Raw genomic sequence first — 20,654 nt, 5'->3', positions numbered from 1 at the left:
AACCCATTTGCTTTTCCACATTTTTTTGCTTGACCTCTGGCGCACTGCAGGCTTGGGACTGAATCACAACCAGCGTGGATGCAGCGCTACCAAACCAGGGGGGGATGTTTGTAAGGTGTAACCCCCCAAAATTCAAAGCCAGCAACCTAAGTAAATACCTGAAGCCCTGAAATATATTGCTTTTCAACCCAAACACTGCTTGTTCCCTTCCTCATCAAGGGAAAGCCTTGGCTGAAACTGTGGGCTGCCGGGGGCTGACCCCATCCCAATACACACAGGCTCGGATGGGGTACGGTGTGGATTTTATTTTTGTTGTTCTCCATTTGTTTGTTTTCTGGAGGAAACGCCTCCCACTCCTGAAAGCGTTTGTGAAATCCGACAGCCGGAATATTCACATCTCGAGGCGACTCCCATCTGCTGGCAGAGCAAGGCGGGCTGGCAACACACGGCCAGGCTAAGGCAGCACAGCGCCCACCGGCCCTGCCCCGCACGGCAGCTAATGAGCTGCTTTTAAACTCAATTAACTTCAGCAGAGATTATTATTATTATGTTTTGCTATTTTTTTTTTTTTATTATTATTATTTTTTACAGAACTCCTTGCCCCAGCCAACCCCGCTCCCCAAACACACGCTGGCTTTTCCTACTCCCCGCTCTCTGAGCTATTTTCAGCGATCGCCTTGGATGGGTGTTCGTGGAAAACGAAGTATGCACAGCACTGAGTTTAGATTATATCAGAAGAAAAAATAAAATATATATATCGTGCAGAATAGAAAAAAAAAAGTCTTTCTGGATGGGAAAAAGGGATGAGCTGGGCAATTAATACTTTCAGGGATGAACTCTCCGGGGATCACGCATCCCTGTGTAGGTGAGCCCGTTCCCTTCCCACAAGGAGGCAGGTTGCTGGAAGAGTTGAGCCCATTTAATCTTATTTCTGTGACCTTCTTCCCATTGTGTATAATGTGTGCATGTAAGGGATGGAATTTTATTTTCATAGATACACACATATGTACATGATATATACACATATCTACAGATACAGATGCGTATAGAGTAGACTGGTTCAGTTGGAATGGACCTACAAAGACACAGATACCTACGCAGAGACCTATACACAACAAACAAGTTTAAGACTTAGTGTTGAGAAGACAAGTGTCAAGAAGAGGTGAAAAAGGGAAAAACCATGCAGGAGTGCAGAAGAGCAGCAAAACCCAAACCACGCGGAGCCCTGGGGAACGCTGTCCTCCACGGAGCGAGCGGGAGGCTCAGGGCCACCTCTCCCCTGCAACTCTGTTTTCCTTTTTCCACTCGCTCACCACATTTTCCTTATTTTAGCGCGTTTTGTTGACTTGGAGGTTGCAAAATGGAAAAAAAAAAAAAAAAAAGAAGGGAGCGCAGGCAGGTAACGGCGCCGAGCAGCATGAGGGGTGTCCCCACCTCGGATGCTGGCTCCATCGGTCCAGCTTGGCCAAGGGTAAGCGCGGGCAACCAAGCCAATGGTTTTGGGGCAAAACCCTGGGGATTTGGCTTCCCTGGGCAGGCAGAGGGGACCGAGTCACTGCTGCCCGAGTTCCTCCTCGCAGCTCTGCACTTTGCTCCCCGCAGCTAAGGAAGAGAAGAGAATCTCCCCCGCCCACGCACCCCTCCCAAAAAGGAACCAACCGATTTTTATCAGCCACAAGTGAAAAAAAAAAAAAAAAAAAAGTTTCCAAAGCAGAAATAATAACAATTAAAAAATAAAAATTAAAAGGTGGGCACAGCGCTGCACAGGCTGGGGTGAAGGGGGTGATGGCAGTGGGATGTGGGGGCATCTGAGGCATTTTAGAAAGGAAAAACAGGATAAAAACATGGGGAGGGGGAACCACAACCAACCATCACCCAGCCTTAGCTCCTCATATTTGGCTGTACCAGGGGCAGCCCTGCCCTGTGGCCCACAGTAACACCCATCCCTTCTCCGCCTCCCCCCCCAGGGCTGGTTTAAAATACACCCGGTCACTAAATAGCAGGAAACACCCGATGCCAAAACACCGCCGACAGGAACCCCGGGGCGCAGGGGAGGCGCAAGAGCAAGGAGCGGATTTCCTCCCCAAAACGTCGCAGCGCCGACGGTGCCCCCAGTGTGCAGGGCATGCACCCTCCGAGCCCCAGCCGGGCACGGGCACGGCAGCTCTGGCTAGGAAAGAGGTCTTTTTTTTATTGCCCCTGGGTTGTTTCCCCTCCGTTAGGGGATCTTTGAGCCAAAAGGCCACGGTGATTTGCAAACGCAGCCCAAGCGTGCAGGGGGGGGGATGAAATAATCAAATGGGGTGACCTGCATCAGCATATCCAGCTGCACGAGCAGCAGGTATTGGAAAATTTAAATTTTAGGAGAGTTGCTGTGAGCACAGCAGGGGTACCTACGTTTTGGGGTGCACGAGGTTCAGACATCCCCAGAGAGGCTGGGGCTGGCGTTTCACCCCAAAGAAGCACGGTGCTGGTGACTGCACCCAAGCGCACAGCCCACGGGGACGTGCCTGAGCCCGGGGGTGCTGCAGGTAACGGCAATGGCGGGGAAATAAATAGGCAATAAAATGAAATAAATAGAGAGAAAGGGCTTTTATAGGATGATAGCAGCCAGACCTCAGTGCTGGGAGGTTCCCACAAACACCAGCTACAGGCACGAGGTGAATCGCCGGCGAGGATTCATTCAACACACAAAAATCCCAACAAAAGAGCAAAATTCGGGACACGACCCCTCTCCCCTTTCCCCCATGGGCTGCAGAAGGTGAGCAGCACCCCCCCAACCATGGCTTCAAGCCCCCGGAAAATATCCATTAGCACTAATTGCATTAATCCCAAGAGGAGCAGGGAGCCTCCCGCCCCGTCGCCCATCGCAGCAGCCCTGCCTGCAGCCGGTTAACCCACGGGGTTCGACGCCCACGGAGGCGGCGCGCTCACGTCATGGAAACACTCAAGTAACCACAATTTTCTCTATTGCTTTTTGGCTCCAGCCCCTCAGCACTTCCAGCCTTCTCCCGCTACCTGTTTTACAGTGCGATAATCGCTGCAGACGCTTCGCTGCGGCGCTTGGCAATTTTATTTTAGTTTCTTTTTTTTTTTTTTTTTTTTTCTTAATGTAGGTTACTGTTATAAGTTCTGCCTCCGATACTACAGCACTGAGATGTTGGGAAAAAAAAAAAAAAAAAGATTGTGAGTCATGATACCAACAGCATGTCACACACGCAGTAATAGAAGTCGGTGGGGACGGGGTGCCTGGGGGGCTCAATGTGCTGCCCCATGGACCCCCCAAGGGGGTGCTCCCTGTCCAGCACCCAGCTGGGTGACAGGCATGGTGTGCCCGTGCTGAGCTTTGGGATGATGGTTTGCAATGATTTATCCTTAAAATAGATAGATAAATAAATAAATAAAAGACATTTTGGTCGGGCATCACCATCCCACCCAGGTCTGCAAACACTGCACGTGGGAGAAAAATCGAAGCTGGTGCCCGCAGAGGTTTGAGCATATGAAAAAGCACCAAAAATTCTTTTAGAAGCAGATGAATGAAAGCATTACAGGGCAGAGAACCAGCTGGACGGGGGGTCACCCAACATGCCATGTACACGTGGTCCCAGGGGACATGTGTGGATAAAGGGCTCTGCAAGCCCGGTGCTAGCAGCACGTAGCAGTGGTTGTGCAAGCGGTGATGCCGGCCACACGTGTGTGCAGGGCAAGGATTTGCCAGCACAGAGCGAACCACAGGACAGGGAGCTGCATCGGCAGCATGGGGCCCTGCTCTCCCACCAGCAGGTCTGCAGCAGGAGAGAAAGCACGAAGCAAAAAACACAGCGATACGCACGCTCCTCCGGCAGAGAAAATCTCTCTGGTAGAAAGAAATCCAAAGCAACAAAATTGTTTTGTGTTCGAGGAAGGAGAAAAGTGAAAATATTTAAACTAACTTGCAACCTAAACATCAACAACATTTTTTAAGGCTGAGCAGTGAGAGATGATTGTAGAACAGCGACTCGGTGGCTCAGAACTGGATCTGGTGACTGCAAGAGGCTGAAACAGGCAGACAGACCAAGCTGCAAGGGGGGGAAGAGCAAGCAGGCTTGGGGCTGTACGGCACAAACGGCACCGAATGGGCCAAAATCACTCAGCTCTGTTAAAACAGACACCTGAAATACTGGGACAAGAGGATCCATGTGCGTGGGGTGCACTTTTGGGAAGCCGTAGTGCACCCCGCTCCTCACTCAATGCTCTGCAGCACAGCAGTGACCAGCCCCCAGACCAGCAGGAAAATACAAATATTAAAGAAATAACACCGGTGCAAGAAGTTCGGGGGGAAACCCCAAGGGTAAACCCCTAGGTAAAGGCAAGGCCCGTGGGTGCACCTGCACAAAAACCCCTTCCACACCAGTGCTGCCCCTGCCTCTGCTCGCCCTGGATGGATTAAACTGCTGCAGGAGCCAGGCAGGACAGGGTGGATGACAGGTTTTCTGAATGTTGCTCCTTATTCACTTTTTTTTTTCCCCCTCAATAAAAAGGTAGGTATGGAATTGGGTAACCCCAGAGGAAGGTGTGGGGCTCAAACCCCAAATTTCCTACCGTCCAGTTAGGAAAATTACGTGGTCTCTCCACAACCCTGAAGGTGCTCACACTGTTTGAGTGCATCAGCATTTCTCCTAAGGGAAAGGATTTGGAGGAGGAGAAAAAAAAAAAATAAAAGAAAGAAAAAAACACACAAAAAACCACGTAGCGTGTTTATGAATCAGACTGCTAAGCGTGTGTTTCGGGGGTGGAAAAGGTGGGCGATGCGCAGAGGAACAGAGAGCAGAGTGAGATGAGTCAGAAAATGCTGCTTTTCCCCTCCTTGCCGGCACCTCAAACGTTTCAGCACAAAACAGAAATTTCTCTCTTTTTTAAAACTGTCAGGAGTGAGCCGGAGCGATAACCCGGGCTGGGAGGCAGCCGGGGTGTTTCCCCGGTGCTGGAGCTGGCTCTTAATAATGGTCTATTAATGATAATAACCCTTAGGACAGCCAGCAGGTAATGCCGTCACTGTCGCATCTCGCAACGGGGTGCACGAGGCTCTGGAGGCCACCAGGCAGGGTTTTGGGGTCACCCCTGGCACCGCTGGGGTCCCGCAGAGGGTGGGTGAAAGGCCAAGGAGAAGGGCCTGATCCTGCCCGCTGCCATCGCCACTGCAGAAGGGATTTTGCTTTGGAGCTGGAGGAGGTGGCACGCAAAGAGATAAATGCCCCTATGCTGCAAACATCCCGGCGCTTGACTCCGCTGACATTCACAGTCCATTTAGGTTACTGATGAGGCAAATAAAATTATGCATATGCATTAACGTTGGCAATACCGTGCCCGAAATGTGCGCTCATTTACACATGGAAATCCATTTAGGAAGAGAAATCACGGCTATATTTAAATCAGAAAAATCACTCGGCTGGCCGCGGGGCAGCTCCGGCTTACATCTGTCACTCCTCGGCAGAGCTGGAATCATTTCAGAGCAAATTCAGCCTTTGTTTTTTAAGTTCAGAAAGAAAAGAAAAAAACACATTGGCACTCCCGTACCCTCCAGCCCTGTCTATTATAAAATTAAAAAAAAAAAAAAAAAAAACACTAAAATAAGAAGGCAGAGCTCTTGTTTCAGGTGGCCTGAAAGCAGCTGCAGCGCGGAGCTCGAGGGCTCGGGAGCCTTTTGCCAGTGGCCACGGCGAGACCTCAGCGCGCCGCGGCTCCTCCAGCTCCCCTGGCAAACGAAATCGCCGTGCTGCCAGCGCCAATGACAGATTTGAAACTCGAACATGAGCTCTTCCGAACAGAGAAATATCTTCTCCAAGCCCAGTAATCTATAGCGCGCTGCTCGGCTGCCAAGCCGCTAATTGGAGATATTAAATAATCAGCACTGCGCTCTGCTTCCTCCTACAAAGGGAGCTGCGAGCGCTGGAACTGAAAAGCAGTTTTAGGCTCCTAAAGAATGTGCCCCCCCCCAAAAAAATACATATACACAAATAAAGGTGGCCCCCCAAAATACCTACACACACTAAAATAAAGCACGCCAGCGGCCACTGCTTCTCGCTCAATGGTGCAGCTCGCTGCAGCTCTTATTTCTGAAATGCATCAACCCAATCAGAAATAAAATAAAATAAAATGAAGAAGGCAGCTCCCCAATGTATGTCAGGAGACGTTTTTACGGAAGATGCTGTATTTCGGGCCGTGATTCACACCGCCACTGGCAGTTGGATTTCAGGTGTGGAAGGAAATGAATGAACGTGAGCCGGGAGGGTGCGAAAATGAAACCCGCCGGAGCCGCGGGGCTGCTCCGCGCTGCAAGCGACGCGAGATTTGAATTTTCTTCCCCCTTCTGAGCTCTGTGCGAGCTCAAGCGAGACGCCAAACTGCCCCGCACTTCCGCTGCCAAAATTTAATTTAAGCTTAAATTAAAATGCAATTTAATACGAGCCACCTTCGAGCCCACCGTGCTGCCCCACACTGCTCCCGCAGTAGACTGGGTACCCAGGGCGTGCAGGTGCCGGCTCCTGCGGCCAGAACACAGCCTGTAAGCCCTCACCGTGCTGGAAAAAAAGGCCCTTTGCTTAAAAATGAGCTTTTAAAACAAAAAGAACAAGCCACACAGGGTCCCATTCTTCACCATTTTAACACAAAAGCAGTCACACCTGAGCCACACACAAGAAAAATCCAAGATTTGCACAAATGCGCAAAAAGCCATTATTTTTTGAAGCCTTCTGCCACATTTGCACCCATGCTGCTGCCCACACGTTGCACTGGGCAGCAGGCACAGGACTGTGCCGTGAAGGCGACAGCCACGGGACATCCCCAGGCGAGAGGCTCTCACGAATCACCACTTTGTAAAAAATTTGTGGTCTGGAGCAAAATTTGCTGCTCCGCAGATGGAGGAGACGAGCGCACGGCCACTGCTTGAGGGAGGTGAGGGGGTGAAAAAGAAACAAATTCAAAGAGAAAAATTTATTGCCACTGCTAAGCCTTTGCTTGGCACCTACGCCACACGCTCGAGGCACCTCTCTGGAGGCAGAGAGCCCGGTGCCACCGAGCAGCCTGACTCAGGGAGGATGATTCACTTGGGCAAACAGGAGCAGGCACCGCGAGCCCCGCAGCGGCCAGGCCTGCAGGTGACACTGCCCCACGGCACGGAGAGCCCAGGGGCCGCCCTGGGGCCGGGGGGAATTTGGGGAGTGATTGTAGCTTGGGATCAGGACCGGCACTTTTGAGGGGTTCTGCCCCCAAAGCAGGCAGTGGGTGGGAGGCTCTGATCCCTGCGGCTGGGGGGGCTCAGGGCTGGTGCTGCTGGGCAGGATGGGACCCCCTGGGGCTGGGGTGCTAGCCAAGACCCTGTCCCCACTCAACGGGCTGGGGGAGCCCAGTGGGTCCCTGGGCTGGTGGTCGTGCTGAGAGCTTCCAGAGAGATGCTGCCCTTCGCTGCTCGCCCAAAAGGAGCCGCAGCAGCACCCGATGGCCACGCAGGGACCCAAGCCCTGCTGCCACCCCACACCTTGCTGCCACCCTGTGTCCCACTGCCACCCTGCTGCCACCCCACTGCCACTCCACGTCCTGCTGCCACCCCACACCCCGCTGCCACCCCATGTCCTTCTGCAACCCCACTGCCACCCCGCTGCCACCCCACATCAAGCCAGCAGCGGGCCCTCTCCGGACCAATTTCGGGGCAATCCCCGCACCCCGGCCAGGACAAAAACTTCCCCCAGAGCCCCCCCAGCCCCCTCCACACCCACCCCAAACCTCCCCCCAGCCCTAGCACAGCGCTCGGTGCCCCCGGCTCCCCCCATGCCCACCACCGGGAGTCCCTCGGGGTCCCCCCGCGCATCCTCCCACCGCACCCCACAACACCCCACCCCGTAACCCCGCACCCCACGGCACCCCACGCTCACCATTAGGGCCGTACTTCTCCCGGCTCCTCCGGACCTGCTCGGGGCTGAGCCCGCAGCTCTCGGCCACGCCGAAACGGCGCAGCACGTCGAGCACGGGCAGGCTGTGCGCCGCCTCCATGCCCCAACAACGGCCCGGGGAGGGGAAGGGGGTCCGGGGATGGGGAGAGGAAGGGGGGGGGGGGACGCAGGGACCGGCCGCCGGGCTCCCGGGACCGCGCACGGAGCGCACTCGGGGGCCGCCGCCGCTCGCCCTCCGCCGGCACCTCGGGGAGCGGAGCCGCCGCCCGGCCCCTCCTCCCGGCCCTCCCCGCCCCTCCCCGCCTCCCCCGGCCCCCCCCGGACCGTGCCCGGGTCGGCCCGGGACAGCGCTGCCCGGCCGCCCCCCTCCACAAGCGGCCCGGGGGTCCCCGCTCCCTGCTCCAAATGTCCCCCTGTGCCGGGGGGGCTGCGCTTGCCGGCAATGCTCTGCTGGAGTGAGGGGTTCTTGCAGCCAGATGTCAGCTTCTGGTAGCCAAATGTCAGCTTCTAGTAGCCTACTGTCAGTTTCTGGCAGGCAGGCATCAGCTTCTAGTAGCCAAACGCGAGCTTCTACTAGTCAAACGTCAGCTTCTAGCAGCCAGGCATCAGTTTCTAGTAGCCAAATATCAGTTTCTGGCAGCCAAACATCAGCCTCTAGTAGCCAAATATCAGTTTCTAGTAGCCAGCCATCAGCTTCTAGTAGCCAAACATCAGCTTCTAGCAGCCAGACATCAGTTTCTAGCACCCAAATATCAGTTTCTAGTAGCCAAACGTCAGTACTAGAAAGTAGCCAGACAACAGTTTCTAGTAGCCAAATGTCAGTTTCTGACAGCCAAACATGACTTTGTGGCACCCAAATGTTACTTCCTGGTACCCAAAGTCACTTTCTGGCACCCGAACATCCCTTCAGCAGCCCTCCATGTGCACAGGACGAGCTCCCCTCGCCTACACACACGAGGCTGCCCCAACCCCTGGGTACAACCAGCCAAGGACAGTGGCCAGCCCGCACCCATGGTGGCCCAAACCCCGTGCTCCAGCGGTGTCCCTGTGCCCCGGCCAAGGTGGGCTTCCAGCAGCCTCCCCCAGCCTCTGGGTACATCCAGACCTCACCCCACAGCCTCTCCAGGAGGAGGCTGGTGGCAACAGGGGCTGGTGGGCGACGGAGCCGAGCCCCACACAACCCCAGCCCCACACAACCCCAGCCCCACACAACCCCAGCGGGTGGTGAGCAGGAGGAAGTGGCGGCGCGCAGCGCAGGGAGGAGCTCGGGTTATTTATTTATTGGTGCGTTTATTTATGGAAAGCCTTTCGCCGATCCCACCGGCGTGGAGGTCCTGGAGGAAGCGTGGCTTTTCGCGTTTCTCAGCCCACTAAATTAAGTTTTCCGGCGGGGTGGGAGGCGCAGGGCTGCGCGCCGCGGCCGGGCCCCCCCTGCGGCCCTGCTGCAGGAAACGCGGCTCCGAGCCCTGCGGCCTGGCCTGGCTTCAAGCGGTCGCCTGCCTCTCGTTTGGGGGAGAAAGTAGTGTTTGGGTGTTTTTTTTTTCTCCGTGTCGCTTGCCCTGCCCTCGCCGTGCTCTCCCCTCCCCTGAGGGTGCCAATAAATAGAGCACGGCAAGGGGCTCCCCCCGCCTCATCCCACTGCTCCAGGGCACAGTTTTTGGGAAGGGGAGATCTCGATGTCCTCATGGACACAATTTAGGGATGCTCCCACACCACCAGGGACCAGCATCACCTTCCCTGCACCCGCCAAGGCCCGTTTCGGTGCTGGGGGCACAGAGAGGCAGAGCCCCCCCGGGGCCATATGGGTACAGGCAGGAGACCCCCGCTCCCTTCCCCAACATCCCCCAGGGATTTACCAGCCGAGGTGTGGACACCAAGCCCCTACCCCCGTATTTTCCACCAGCACGTGCCCTTGCAGCTCCTCGCGCTTTCCACGCCTGCTGCATTTTGTTTGGGACCGCCAGAGGATCCCCCCTAAACCCTCATCTTGGCAGCCCCTAGGGTGGAGAGCATCGTGGATCTGCTGGGCACAGCACCCAGACCATGCTGGGGCTCCGGGCACCTTCCAGTTTCACGAGCTGCTGCCAGTCCTGGTGCTGGAAGCCAGCAGGAAGGCGATGTCCGGGCCCCAAAGGTTAAAGTTTCACCGAGTGGCAAGCAAGCGAGAATAGATTTACACAGGGAACCAGCTGGCAGCCCTGGTGAATGGCAGCACCATCGACCCCACCTGTAATTAAGCAATTCCTGAGAATTATTAGCAGCTTGGAGCAGTAAATTAGTCCAGTAATGAGCAATGAGGGAAAATGGTCTGGAGGGAAAACAGCCTCAAAGTGGCCAAGGAAGGGCCTGGGGGTGCTTGAGCAAGACCATGGGGTGGGGGACGGAGCCCCCTGGTTTGGGATTCCCCCCTGCAGCACATCAGCCCCATGTTTCATCACTTTCAAAACAAAAGGCAAACCTCCTTATTTGTCCTGTCTTCCCCCTAGTAGTAAATTTTGGAGGTAGAAAAGCTTAATGGGGTCATTAAAACCCCTAAATTAACAGCATGATTTTAACACCCCCAATCTCGTGAAGCCCTTCAGCCAACACAGCACCAACGCTCACCCAGGGCCTGGAAACCTGCCCGTGGTTTTGATTTTCCTCCTGGTTTTACAAAGGGAAACCGGGAGGAACTCTACCAAAACCCTGGGATTTGCAGTGCTGGAGCCAGCTCCTGATCCCATTAGATATTGCAGGATTTTTTGCAATCTGCGGGAGATTCTGCATTTATCCTCATGCTGCTCCCAGAAAATGGGGAAAAAACGAGGTTTTCTGGCAAGGCCGAGAGCAGCCAGTGCCGGCGCCAAGCCTAGGGCTTTGGAAGCAGGGGCTGGCAGCAGGGCTGGAGGACGGGGACAGCACGGGCCATACTTCACCCGTGTCACTTCTGCAGCATCACACCCGAGGGGCTGTCCCTGTGTCATCCCACCAAAAGGAATTATTCCACAACAGGAGGTGATGGGGCCACGTCTCCCACCCCGCTCCCAGCCCACCATGTCCCCTCTCCCTGTGCCACGAGCCCCCATCCACAGGGGAAGGCCGGGAATGGCTTTTTTTTTTCCACAGGAGCTTTGATATTTGCTTTTCCTACGGAGAAAAAAAAAATAAAAACCACCTTGAAATAACAGTTTGAGGCTCTTCTAAATGTTACACACCGGCCGACCTTTCGGAGCCAGGCTTCGGGTGTTATTTTTAATCCCCCAGCCAGGACTCCCAGCAGCTGCGGGTTCTGCTCCCAGGGGTCTGGATCCCAAAAACCACTGAAAGGCACTCAAAAATGGTGTCAGCCCTCACCTCAGCCATGCTCAGGGCTGCAGCTCGAGTATTTCCATCCCTGCTGGAGACATATCCTTGCGTCCCATGCTGTCAACATGTGCAATCCAAGGGGTCGTAGGAGCATGGGTATCATCAGGATTTGGCTTCTTGGATATAAATACATATATGATATAATATGCTATTATCTTAGAGAATAAATTTGGCTTCTTGGATAATAAATTGGATATAAATAAATATAAGATATAATAAATTAGTCACTTGGATAATAAATTTGTCTTCTTGGATAATAAATTGGATGGGGCAGGGCAGGATTCTCCAGCTGTAAACCACGTGCTTTTTTCTGGGATTAAACTGAAAGTGGGGTTTTCCTCTGCCCTGATCGGGGCAGATCTGGAGCACCCAGCCAAGTCCGGAGGCTGTTTCCCGGTGGGAAGCTCCCCAGGGCTGGCGTGGAGTGAGGATCCCGTGTTGTGGCCGAATTTCCTGGCATTTGCCCTGAACCCAGCAGCAGCACTTCACTTAGGAGTGTCTGTTTACAACTCCAGACCTATATTGGGCCATAATTATTGTTTTTTTTCTACACCGTATTCCGATCTCTCTCAAAGGTAGGAAAACCCATTAATATCCATTGAGGGGGAGCTCCGTGACACTCGCCCTGACGCTCTAATGCTTTTTTTCCCCTGCTGTAAAATACCTCCTGGAAAACAAAACAAAACAAAACAAACCCCAAACCTGCCTTTCTGGCATGCCATTCCCAATGGTTTTGCTGGAGTTTAGGAAGCAGCAAAAGCAAACAGCCCCAAGGAGGCTCCAAGGTGGCGGCGAGCCCTGCGGGGCTGCTGCACGGGGAGGTTCCCGCAGCCCCCTCGCTGCTCCAAGCCTTCCCTCCACATCCTCCTCCAGTGAAAAATTCCCAGTTTTGGGCTGGGTGAGAAATTTGGGCTCTCCATGGAGATGTGATGTGCAGAGGGTGGGTAAGGGCTGCCTCCTGCTTCCTTTGCAGCTGTGCTGCTGCCCTCCCTCCAAGCGAGTGGGACCAAAAGCCATGCATCAAAAACCATCCAGGATCCCATGGATGGACGATGTGCTGTGCCCTCCTCTCCTGGGGGATGAGCAGCCACGCCAGCACGGAGTGACCCTTTTGGTGGCAGGATGGCCATGGTTGTTGCCTCATTGTTAAGGGCTTGCAAGCAAAATGGGGGCAGGGAGAGATGCGATCTGCAAGGAGCCCAGCGCCCTGCTTGCACCACGGGGCCGGGACAAGTGACCTTTCACGAGCACGGGAACCCCGGCCGAGCCCACACTGCTATTTTTAACCCCGCATCAGGCCAGGCGATGGCGGGTTTCCTTCCTCTTTCTCTTTCGTGCGCGCCGAACAAAGGAAAACCAGATAAACCTCCGCTCCGAGGCAGGGAAGCCCATGAGAAAAAATAAAAATAAAGAAAAAAAAAAAAAAGGCGATGGGCAAAGCACGCTTCGGTGCAGCTTCAGGGTGGAGGGGGCAGGCTGGGTGCTGGGGGAGTGCACGGGTCGGGAGAGCACGGCCAGGGCTCTGCCGCTGCCTTCTGAGCAGAAAATGCACCCAGGGGTAAGAGGGTTGGGTTTGGTTTGGGGTGGGGCTGGTGGGGGCAGGCACTGCAGGTGGAAGTAAAAAACAGCAGCAGAATTTTGTTTCCAGCAGTCCAAGGATCTTGTTCCAACCCTTCCTAAATGAAGGAGTGGGAATTTTTCACTATCAAGACACGCAGATTAAGCTCTGTTTAGGAAGGGTAGGGATCCACCGTGGTAAAAATTAAAAGTTGTGTTTGGTGTAGCTCCCTTTCCTGAAGTTTTTGCCTTATTTTTCATTCTGAGAGTAGAAACCAAAGCAACCCCACACCACTCTGATGCCTGCCCCTTTCTTTCCTCCAGCAAGTTTCTCTCCACACTTCGTGCTTCCTAGAATTCCCTAAATACCTGCTGAAAAATCCATCCTGTGTTACCAGCATGCATCTACAACCCCAGAACCTTCCTCTTAGCGCAGCAATATCCCAAAACGCAGGGGTCACATCCCCCCCACCAGCTGGGACAGACAGGACCCAAACCCCATTGGTTTTCCCTGGAAAATAAAAAGTTTTGTACCAAAAAGCTTTAGAGAATTGCCTGTCAGTCAGTGGTATGATTCCTGCGTTTATGGCTTGTGATAGTGTCTGTGTTTTGCAGGTAGTCTGCAGAAAAAAAAAAAAAAAAAAGTGGAAACATTACAAGGAGGGAGATATATATGTATTTATCTATATATAGCTCACAGATACAGCCAGAGCTACCTACGCGCAGCACAAAAGGAGCTGTTTGCCAAATACTTCATGGGCTGCTGTTGCTTTCCCCGATCCTTCTCCCTGGGAAAAAAAAAGAAAAAAAAGAAAAACAAAAAAGAAAAACACAACTTCTGTTGATCAGTGAGCAAATATATATCATTAGCTGTATAGGGCTACAGGAACAGATCTGGGCTCGGCGCAGGCGGCACACATGCGACTGCTCAGTTGGCGTCGCTTTGGATGATGCCAGGGCCCTGCACATGGCAGGCTGCAGAGGGGAAGCTTTTTTTACACCATTTTTGGCCTCCCCATTTCCAGCTGGAGGAAGCAGTGGTGTTTCCAGCCATCGCCCCAGCACCCCTCCAAGGCAGGAGCTCTGGAGGTCCCTGGGTTCTGGGTAAGTGGGTCCAGGCTGTGCCTGCGCCTCCCCCAGCAGCCAGGGGAGAAGGAGGTGGAAAATAAAGATGATGCCCCAAAAAAACAGCTCATGGCTTTGCACAGCTGGGCTGGGGGAACGTATCCCCCAGATGTATGGGGAATCCTGAGAAATGGCTCCGTTGTTGCCCAACACTCGGAGCCTAATCTGAGGGGCCGTAGCAGAGCTCTGGGGGACCAGCCAGCTTTCTGTAGCACAGACCTGATCCCATTTCTACTGAATTTCTGCTGGTCCTGCCCATGGGACAGATCCCAAACCCAGTAGGAGTGCAGGTGTCCACCAACAGCATCACAGCCTGGTGCTCACCGTCCCTAGGCCAGGGCTCTGCACAGACCCAAACCTCTCATGGAGCTGTTGGGGCTTTACTGAAGGGAACCACCGCCTCCCATCCTAATAAATCCATGGGGCTGATTTCAGTTCCTTTTAAGCATGGCCAACTGTTTCACTCCCCCCTCATGGCTCCTTGTCCTCCTAAACCAGGGTGACCCAGTCCTGCCATGGCCACAGAGGCTTCTCATGGCTCCTGCCCTGGCTGCAAGAGCAGAAACGTGCCCTCTTGTACATGTGGCAGTGAGAATCAGGCCCAGTAGCCATGGGACTGATCAACTTCTGCTGATTAAAACAGGCTTCCAGGTGCTCACCACCAAGAAAGTGATCTCCTACACCCTGGGGAGCCTCTGCTCGTGTTGGATCCCAAAATGGGAGGTCATTGTGGTGCCCCAGGGGTGATGGGGAGGCTGGGGGTGCTGAGCTCAGCACAGGCCTTTGGGGCCATTTGGTCCCAACCTGTCCTTCTGGAAGCCTCCCTCCGCACCCTTGGCTTTTGTACTCTTTTTAAATCCCAAATTTGTGGCTGTAGCCATGCAGCAAGCGCTCTCTGAATGCAAACCCCAGGATCCATCTCCTCAGAATCCAGGTTTTAAGACAAAAACCCCAACACATTCACTTCTGTAGGCCCAAACTCATATTCTGGAGGACAACTCCACCGGGAACAGAGGTCCTGGGCCTTGCTGGGGGGGACGTGGCCATGGGGCTCCCCCTCCTCGGCCTCCACAAACGAGGCCAGCTGGGGCTCGGGACACATCACCCCCTTAGTAGGCTGTTCCCCCAAGGCTGGGTTTTCCTGGGGATGGTGAACGCTGCAGGTGAAATCGTTCAGCCCCAAAACACAAAAGTAAAGCCCACATATGTTCCTGTCCATGTTCCCAGCTGCGAAGTGCCTCCTGCCTGCCTTCAGGCTTTCCTACTGACCTGCAGGCCAGAAGCTCTCGCTGTCTGCTCAACCTGAATGTCACAACCACAAAAGTCCCTGGGAGCACGTTAAGTAAAACACAAAAGAGACAAATTCACTTTCCAAAAGCAGGCATCCCAAGATGCACAAACCCCAAGGGAGCTCCTGAGCTGCCCAGCTCTCATCCCTGAAGACCAAGACAAGTTGAGCCCCTCTTCTCCTCATCAGAAGCCTGCGATAAAGCCAGAAAAGGATGAAAAAAAAAAAAAAAAAAAAAAAGATCAGGAGAACATTTGCTGCTGGAAACTGCTGAGGGGAACGGCGCGATGTCTGGGAGGCGTCTGAGCACGCAGCGTGCCTCTGGGCGTTTGCCAAGGACAGGACGAGAAGTGATGGCAGAGAGCCCCAGGGGAATTTGGGGCCACCCCGGGGCACCCGAGCCCCCTGCACCCCAATTCTTCATAAGAAAACCCTCCCGGGGAATGTAATTTTAACGGGGTGAGTGGGAGGCTGTCTGCAGATGGCATCAATAGCAGACCCGCTGCCAGCTCGGCGGTGTGTCATCGCTGCCGCGCAGCCCTAAGGGATGCAAATATAGCAAACAATGTCATTGTTGCTAGGATTTTCGGGCTCTGGCTGCCTGGCCAGCCTGAGAGCGGGTGGTGATGCTCGGGGAAGGACGGCCACGAGGAATGATGTTGTTCCAGATGAAGAGGGAGATGAGTAACTTTTCTCATCCAGGGTGTGAATCCATTTTTAGGCAGCTGGGCTCTCAGGTGTTGGTAGCTCTTGTGCTGCAAAAAGCTGTGGATTCCCCTCCGTAACCCAAAAGCAGACACAAGTAGCTGGCTGGAGCACTGTTTTTTAGCAGCCACAAGCAGTGGATTCCCCCTGACCCCACAAAGCACAGAGCTGGGTGCTGGCACCCACAGGGCCGGAGTTTGGGGGTGTTTGGGTACCACGAGGCTCACTGTGCTCCTGGTGCTCCAGCTCCTAAAGCAGCCACACAGGCTCTCAGAGGAGGTTGGAGAGTTTTTGGAGTCTCTTCCAAGCTCCCATTTGGCGGGGGGGGTTGGGGGTAACACCATCACTTATTCAGAAGTGGGATTTGTTTTTAATTCAGCAGGAAAAGCAGCGCCAACAAGCACTGACCCCAAAAGCACTCGGATGGGACACATCTCCCGGAGGCAATGTCCCCTCTTCTGCACTCCCCAGGTGCCCGACCCCACCGCAGGGCTGGGGCAGGTGTAAAATAATTAATTCCTGCCCAATTAATAGCAGATCCCTTTACAGAACCGGGGAACAGCAGCAAGAGGCCAGTTTGGGAACCAATTCACTCCTGCCACCAGCAGCAGGACGGCGCGGTGCTGGGCGGGGAGGGATGGGGCCGGCCTCGTGCAGGGAAAGAGTCCAAATATCTGACATCCAGCCCCAGCCCCACGGGCTTTTTCTTCTCGAAAGTACACAATCCTGACCTATTTCCAGCACCGTTTAAACAAACCCCTGATAAATGAACACGAGAAACCATTTCCTCCCTATTTCCTTCCATTAGAAACGAAACACGGCCATTAATCACCAATAAAGAAATAAACCCCCTAAACGATCTGCGAGGGACTGCGTTAGCCTGATCCCTCTCCTCCCAGTGCTGCAGCACCCGGCTGAGCCTGGGAGCAGCGGGGCCAGTGCTTGCCCTGCTGAGCTGGCCCCCAGCTCTCTCCCACCGCCCCTCTTGGTGGGAATAAAGCCAGGATGCTCCGCTGGGTGAGGATGGTGCTGGGCTAGCTGGTGCTCAGCCCCCTGCACACCCTCCTTTATTACTCCCATCAGCATTTGAATTGTTTTCGTTCTGTGCGCCAGAGCCCTCTAGGAAAAGAAAATAATAAATAATAATCAGCAGGCTTTGCATCAATACCAGGGATGTTAATGAGAGCTGCTGTTCTGCAAGCTGTGCTGCAGCTGGAGGCACAGCCGGGCCGTAAGGACCGCTCGCTCCTCCAAAAGCCTGTCCCCAGCCCGAGGTGGCCACGCCAGCAGGGAGCAATTCTTGTCCCCAGGATGTCACGGTGGTGACGTGGGACACACATCCCAGCTGAGGGCTCTCCGCAGCAGCTTGTTGGTAGATGGAGCAGCTTTCCCCAGCCTGTAACTCTCCCCCGTCCAAAACTGGCCATCGGTGGTGATGCTGAGCACACGGAGGTGTCCTTGCAGCCCGTCCCTTCCCCCTGCATCCTCCAGCACCCCCCGGTCACACTGTACCCACACAGCACACCAAGCCCTGGGGATGCCCCCACTGTCCCCACCCCATTGTGGAGCTCCCAGGGCACTGCCCTGCCCCACTGGGGAGCTGAGCAGCATCTGCACCACGCTCTGCACCAGCACAGCCCCAGCAGCTTCCTGCCCCGGGCTTATCTCTGCACCCAGGCGGCCCCGAGGAAGCCCAGCACCCTCGTGGCATCGCTCCGTGCATGCACAGACACCGCAGGCCGGGGCTGGGCATTTCGGGGGCGATGCCAGTCCCCAGCTGGAGTATTTCAGGGCAGCATCTCAGGGCAGCAGCCTGACCTCCCCCCATGCACAGCGTGGGTGTCGTGATGCAGACTGGAGATAAATATTTTGGACTTTATCTCGCTGGTGTATCGTGTAGATCGGCGGGGACACGTCCTCGCTGCTCACCCGGTGATACTGAGTGACCAGAAATAGCCTGAGAAAGGCAGAGGAGCTGTCGGCCTCCTCCCAGGCTCCTGGGGCACGGCGGGTCCTGCAGAGGGACAGCACCACGTATTTTGGGAGGGAACAGGATGCGTGTGCCCTGGTGTGGGTCTCTCTGGGGACCCCACGGCCACCCAGGACAGGGTGGTGGCAGTGTCTGCAAGCAGCTGTGAGCAAGAGGAGAGCACGAACCTCTCAGCAAGCCTTGGCTGGCAGCTTACAGACAGAAATAGCATGGGATTTGCTACATCAGTCGTGCAGGAGGCACTTATCTCTGCGGAAATACCCACAGGCAGGGTGCACAGCCCCATTTGGGGACAGCCCTGCATCCCCAGGGATGCACCAAAGCCAATGCACACTCCGTACTCACGGTTATAGAGTGGGATTGCATCTTTCAGATGCTTTGCAAAGCAATGGAAATGATCCCTAAATCCCAAGGGCAGCTGGGGGAGGATCAGGCAGAGCCTGTGGCAGCGATTCACCACGCAGCACAGCCCTGTGCCCGCCGGCTCCATCACTTCTTTGCCTGCTATCTGCCCTGCCAGCACACAGCAGAAGCCAACAGATACAATAAAAAAGCATTTGGAAAAACACCTGGAGCCTCTGCTGGCATCTTCCTCTCCAGATTAATGGGAGGGGAAAAAAAAAAAAAAAAAAAAAAAAAAAAAAAAAAAAAAAAAAAAAAAAAAAAAAAAGAGGAAAAGCAACCCCCATCAAAGAGCACCACCAGCTTTGCAATTCTCCAATGAGTTTGACATCCACTTCCAGGGCGGGGAAACCCTGACCCCGCGGGCTCTTTCCTCATGGCACAGCTCCGGGGGGTTACGCAGGCAGGTGCCGGGGGTGGCACCCCGTGCCCTCGGGGACACAACCTCACTGCAAACAGCTCTCAGCCCCAGCACCAGCTGCAGGCTGAGCGCGGCTTCGCTCTCCCCTTGCACAAGGGCAGCGGCACTCTGAGCCGCACGCTGTGCGCCCTGCAACCGCCCCGGGGCACGAGGAGGTGCCAAGAGCATGCAGGGCCCCGATAAGGGCGGCGGGTAGGAAACGCGGCTGAAATCCTTGGGTTTCATAAGTCGTGTGACAATAGCGCGAGGCGCTGCCAACTTTCCTCTCGCGCACGGAGCGACAAGTGCTCGGAAACGGCAGGGCCCCGCGAGGAAAAGAGCAGAAAAGACAAAGAAACCCTGCCAAAGAGGAGCGCCTGGGCATGGTGCCTTTTTCTGCCATTCAGGTCCCTCTCTTGCCTGAGCTGGGACTGTCCCCGCTCACGGGAAATAAATGCCTTGAACCTCAGGAGCTGAGGGAAACACGAGCTGCCTGCACAAACCCCGAGGCTGAGCTCCGAGCTCCCCGCTGCAGCTCTCTGCACCCGCTCTGGGTGCCTTTTGCATGTCAAAGTCAGGATTTTCAATGCAAATGCTGCTGAGCCCCAGCCCCGTGAAGCTCAGGTGCTAGCACAGACTTGGCCCCGCTGGCTGCAAGCCACACGTTTCGCTGGGGGTGAATCCTTGGACAACAAGGGGCAGGCTGGAGGCGTGGGACGGTGCAAAACCCTCCTTGGGGTCCGCTTGGGCAGAGCCAATTCTTGGCCCTGGGGATGGTCAGGGAGGTTGTGCTGCAAGGAAAAGGCAACTTCTGCCCCCAAAGCCTGCATCCAGAAGCAGAAATGGGCTAAAAAAAAAAGCATCTTTGGGAGTGCAGCTGTGCAGCAGGACTGCACCCCAGGAGGGAGGCCGGCATCCACAGGTCGCATCCTGCCCCTTCCCGGGGCAAACGGCATCCCCAGCGGCAGCGATCACCATCTGCACGGGGCTTGCAAAGTGCTTTGGCTTCACATTTGCCTAAAATCAAGTGCTAGGGAAATGAAGGCACGCCGGTCCCTCAGCACAGCCCCACAAGAGCCCCGCGGCAGCTGCAGGGAGCAGGAGGAGCAGGGCTGCGACCTGCAGGGCGCTGGGGACAGCTCAGAGCTGGTCAAGCTTCATCCTCCCCGCTTCGGCACGGGATTTGTATATGGAAAAAAACCTGCCAGGAGAAGGACAGCAGCCCCGCTCCGTCTGGATAAATAGTTAACCAAGCAGTCAAAATAGCCGGTGCTACGAAACAGCTGCTGGGACAGGAGGCAGGCGCCGAGGGGAAGCATCGCTGTCAGAGCGGGATGGGAGGAAGGATGAATTTGGGAACAGGGGTGGCAGAAGGGGCACAGCCCCCAGGTGGTCCCTGTGTCAGCCTCTTCCCATGAGAAGCCCAAAAGCAGGTGCTGGAGAGGCTGTCCTACCCAGCTGCTGGTCCCCAGCTCACGCTGCTGGTGTGGGGTGCCCCATTGTGCCCCCCCAGGAGCTTAGCAGTGGGGGCTCACAGGGGGATCAGCGCTGAGTACAGCTGCACCATGACCCCAGGGCCCTTTTTGGGGCCTTCAGCATCCCCAAAAACCTGCATGAAGGACCTAGGGTGCATCAAAGAAGCTCACCATAGATCTGGAAGCAGCAACATGAGGCAGCACAGGACCCATCACCACACAACCTCCTTGGGGACATCCCAGGGGGCATCCAGACCCTGTGAAGGGCTTGTAAAGCCAGGAATCCCCCTTCTCCACCCCTGCTGAATGGGCAGGGCTTTGCCCTAAATCACGCACCTGAGCCAGAGACCCACACCTGAAGGCTGTGAGCAGCTCTCCCCCACCCAGCACAAGGGCACGTTACCCCCAAAAGCATTTTTCCAGCACAAAGCTCACCTAC

At 55.0% G+C, this 20,654-nt stretch overlaps 1 protein-coding gene and 1 long non-coding RNA gene across 3 annotated transcripts in view; both read right to left on the bottom strand.

Moving 5' to 3' along the window:
* ATP2A3 (ATPase sarcoplasmic/endoplasmic reticulum Ca2+ transporting 3) overlaps positions 1-8,106 on the bottom strand; it is a 48,383-nt gene extending 40,277 nt beyond the window's left edge. For both annotated transcript variants that reach the window (XM_084493539.1, XM_084493540.1), the window contains exon 1: positions 7,911-8,106. In XM_084493539.1, the coding sequence (XP_084349665.1) occupies positions 7,911-8,028 (118 nt within the window). In that variant the 5' untranslated portion in view covers positions 8,029-8,106. The remainder of the gene's footprint in view (positions 1-7,910) is intronic.
* Positions 8,107-11,299: 3,193 nt separating this feature from the next.
* On the bottom strand, positions 11,300-20,503 carry LOC311421586. The gene is made up of 4 exons (XR_014684912.1): positions 20,387-20,503; positions 13,551-13,618; positions 13,365-13,450; positions 11,300-11,386 (listed from the first exon to the last, which is right to left on the bottom strand). It is a non-coding gene; the product is annotated as an uncharacterized lncRNA (long non-coding RNA).
* Between the last annotated feature and the right edge of the window lie 151 nt (positions 20,504-20,654).

Source organism: Aythya ferina, assembly GCF_964211825.1.
Source record: "Aythya ferina genome assembly, chromosome: 19".
In the NCBI taxonomy this organism is placed as follows: Eukaryota; Metazoa; Chordata; class Aves; order Anseriformes; family Anatidae; genus Aythya; species Aythya ferina.
The sequence above is the reverse complement of the archived record's forward strand: the minus strand, read 5'-3'. Positions and strand labels throughout refer to the sequence as shown.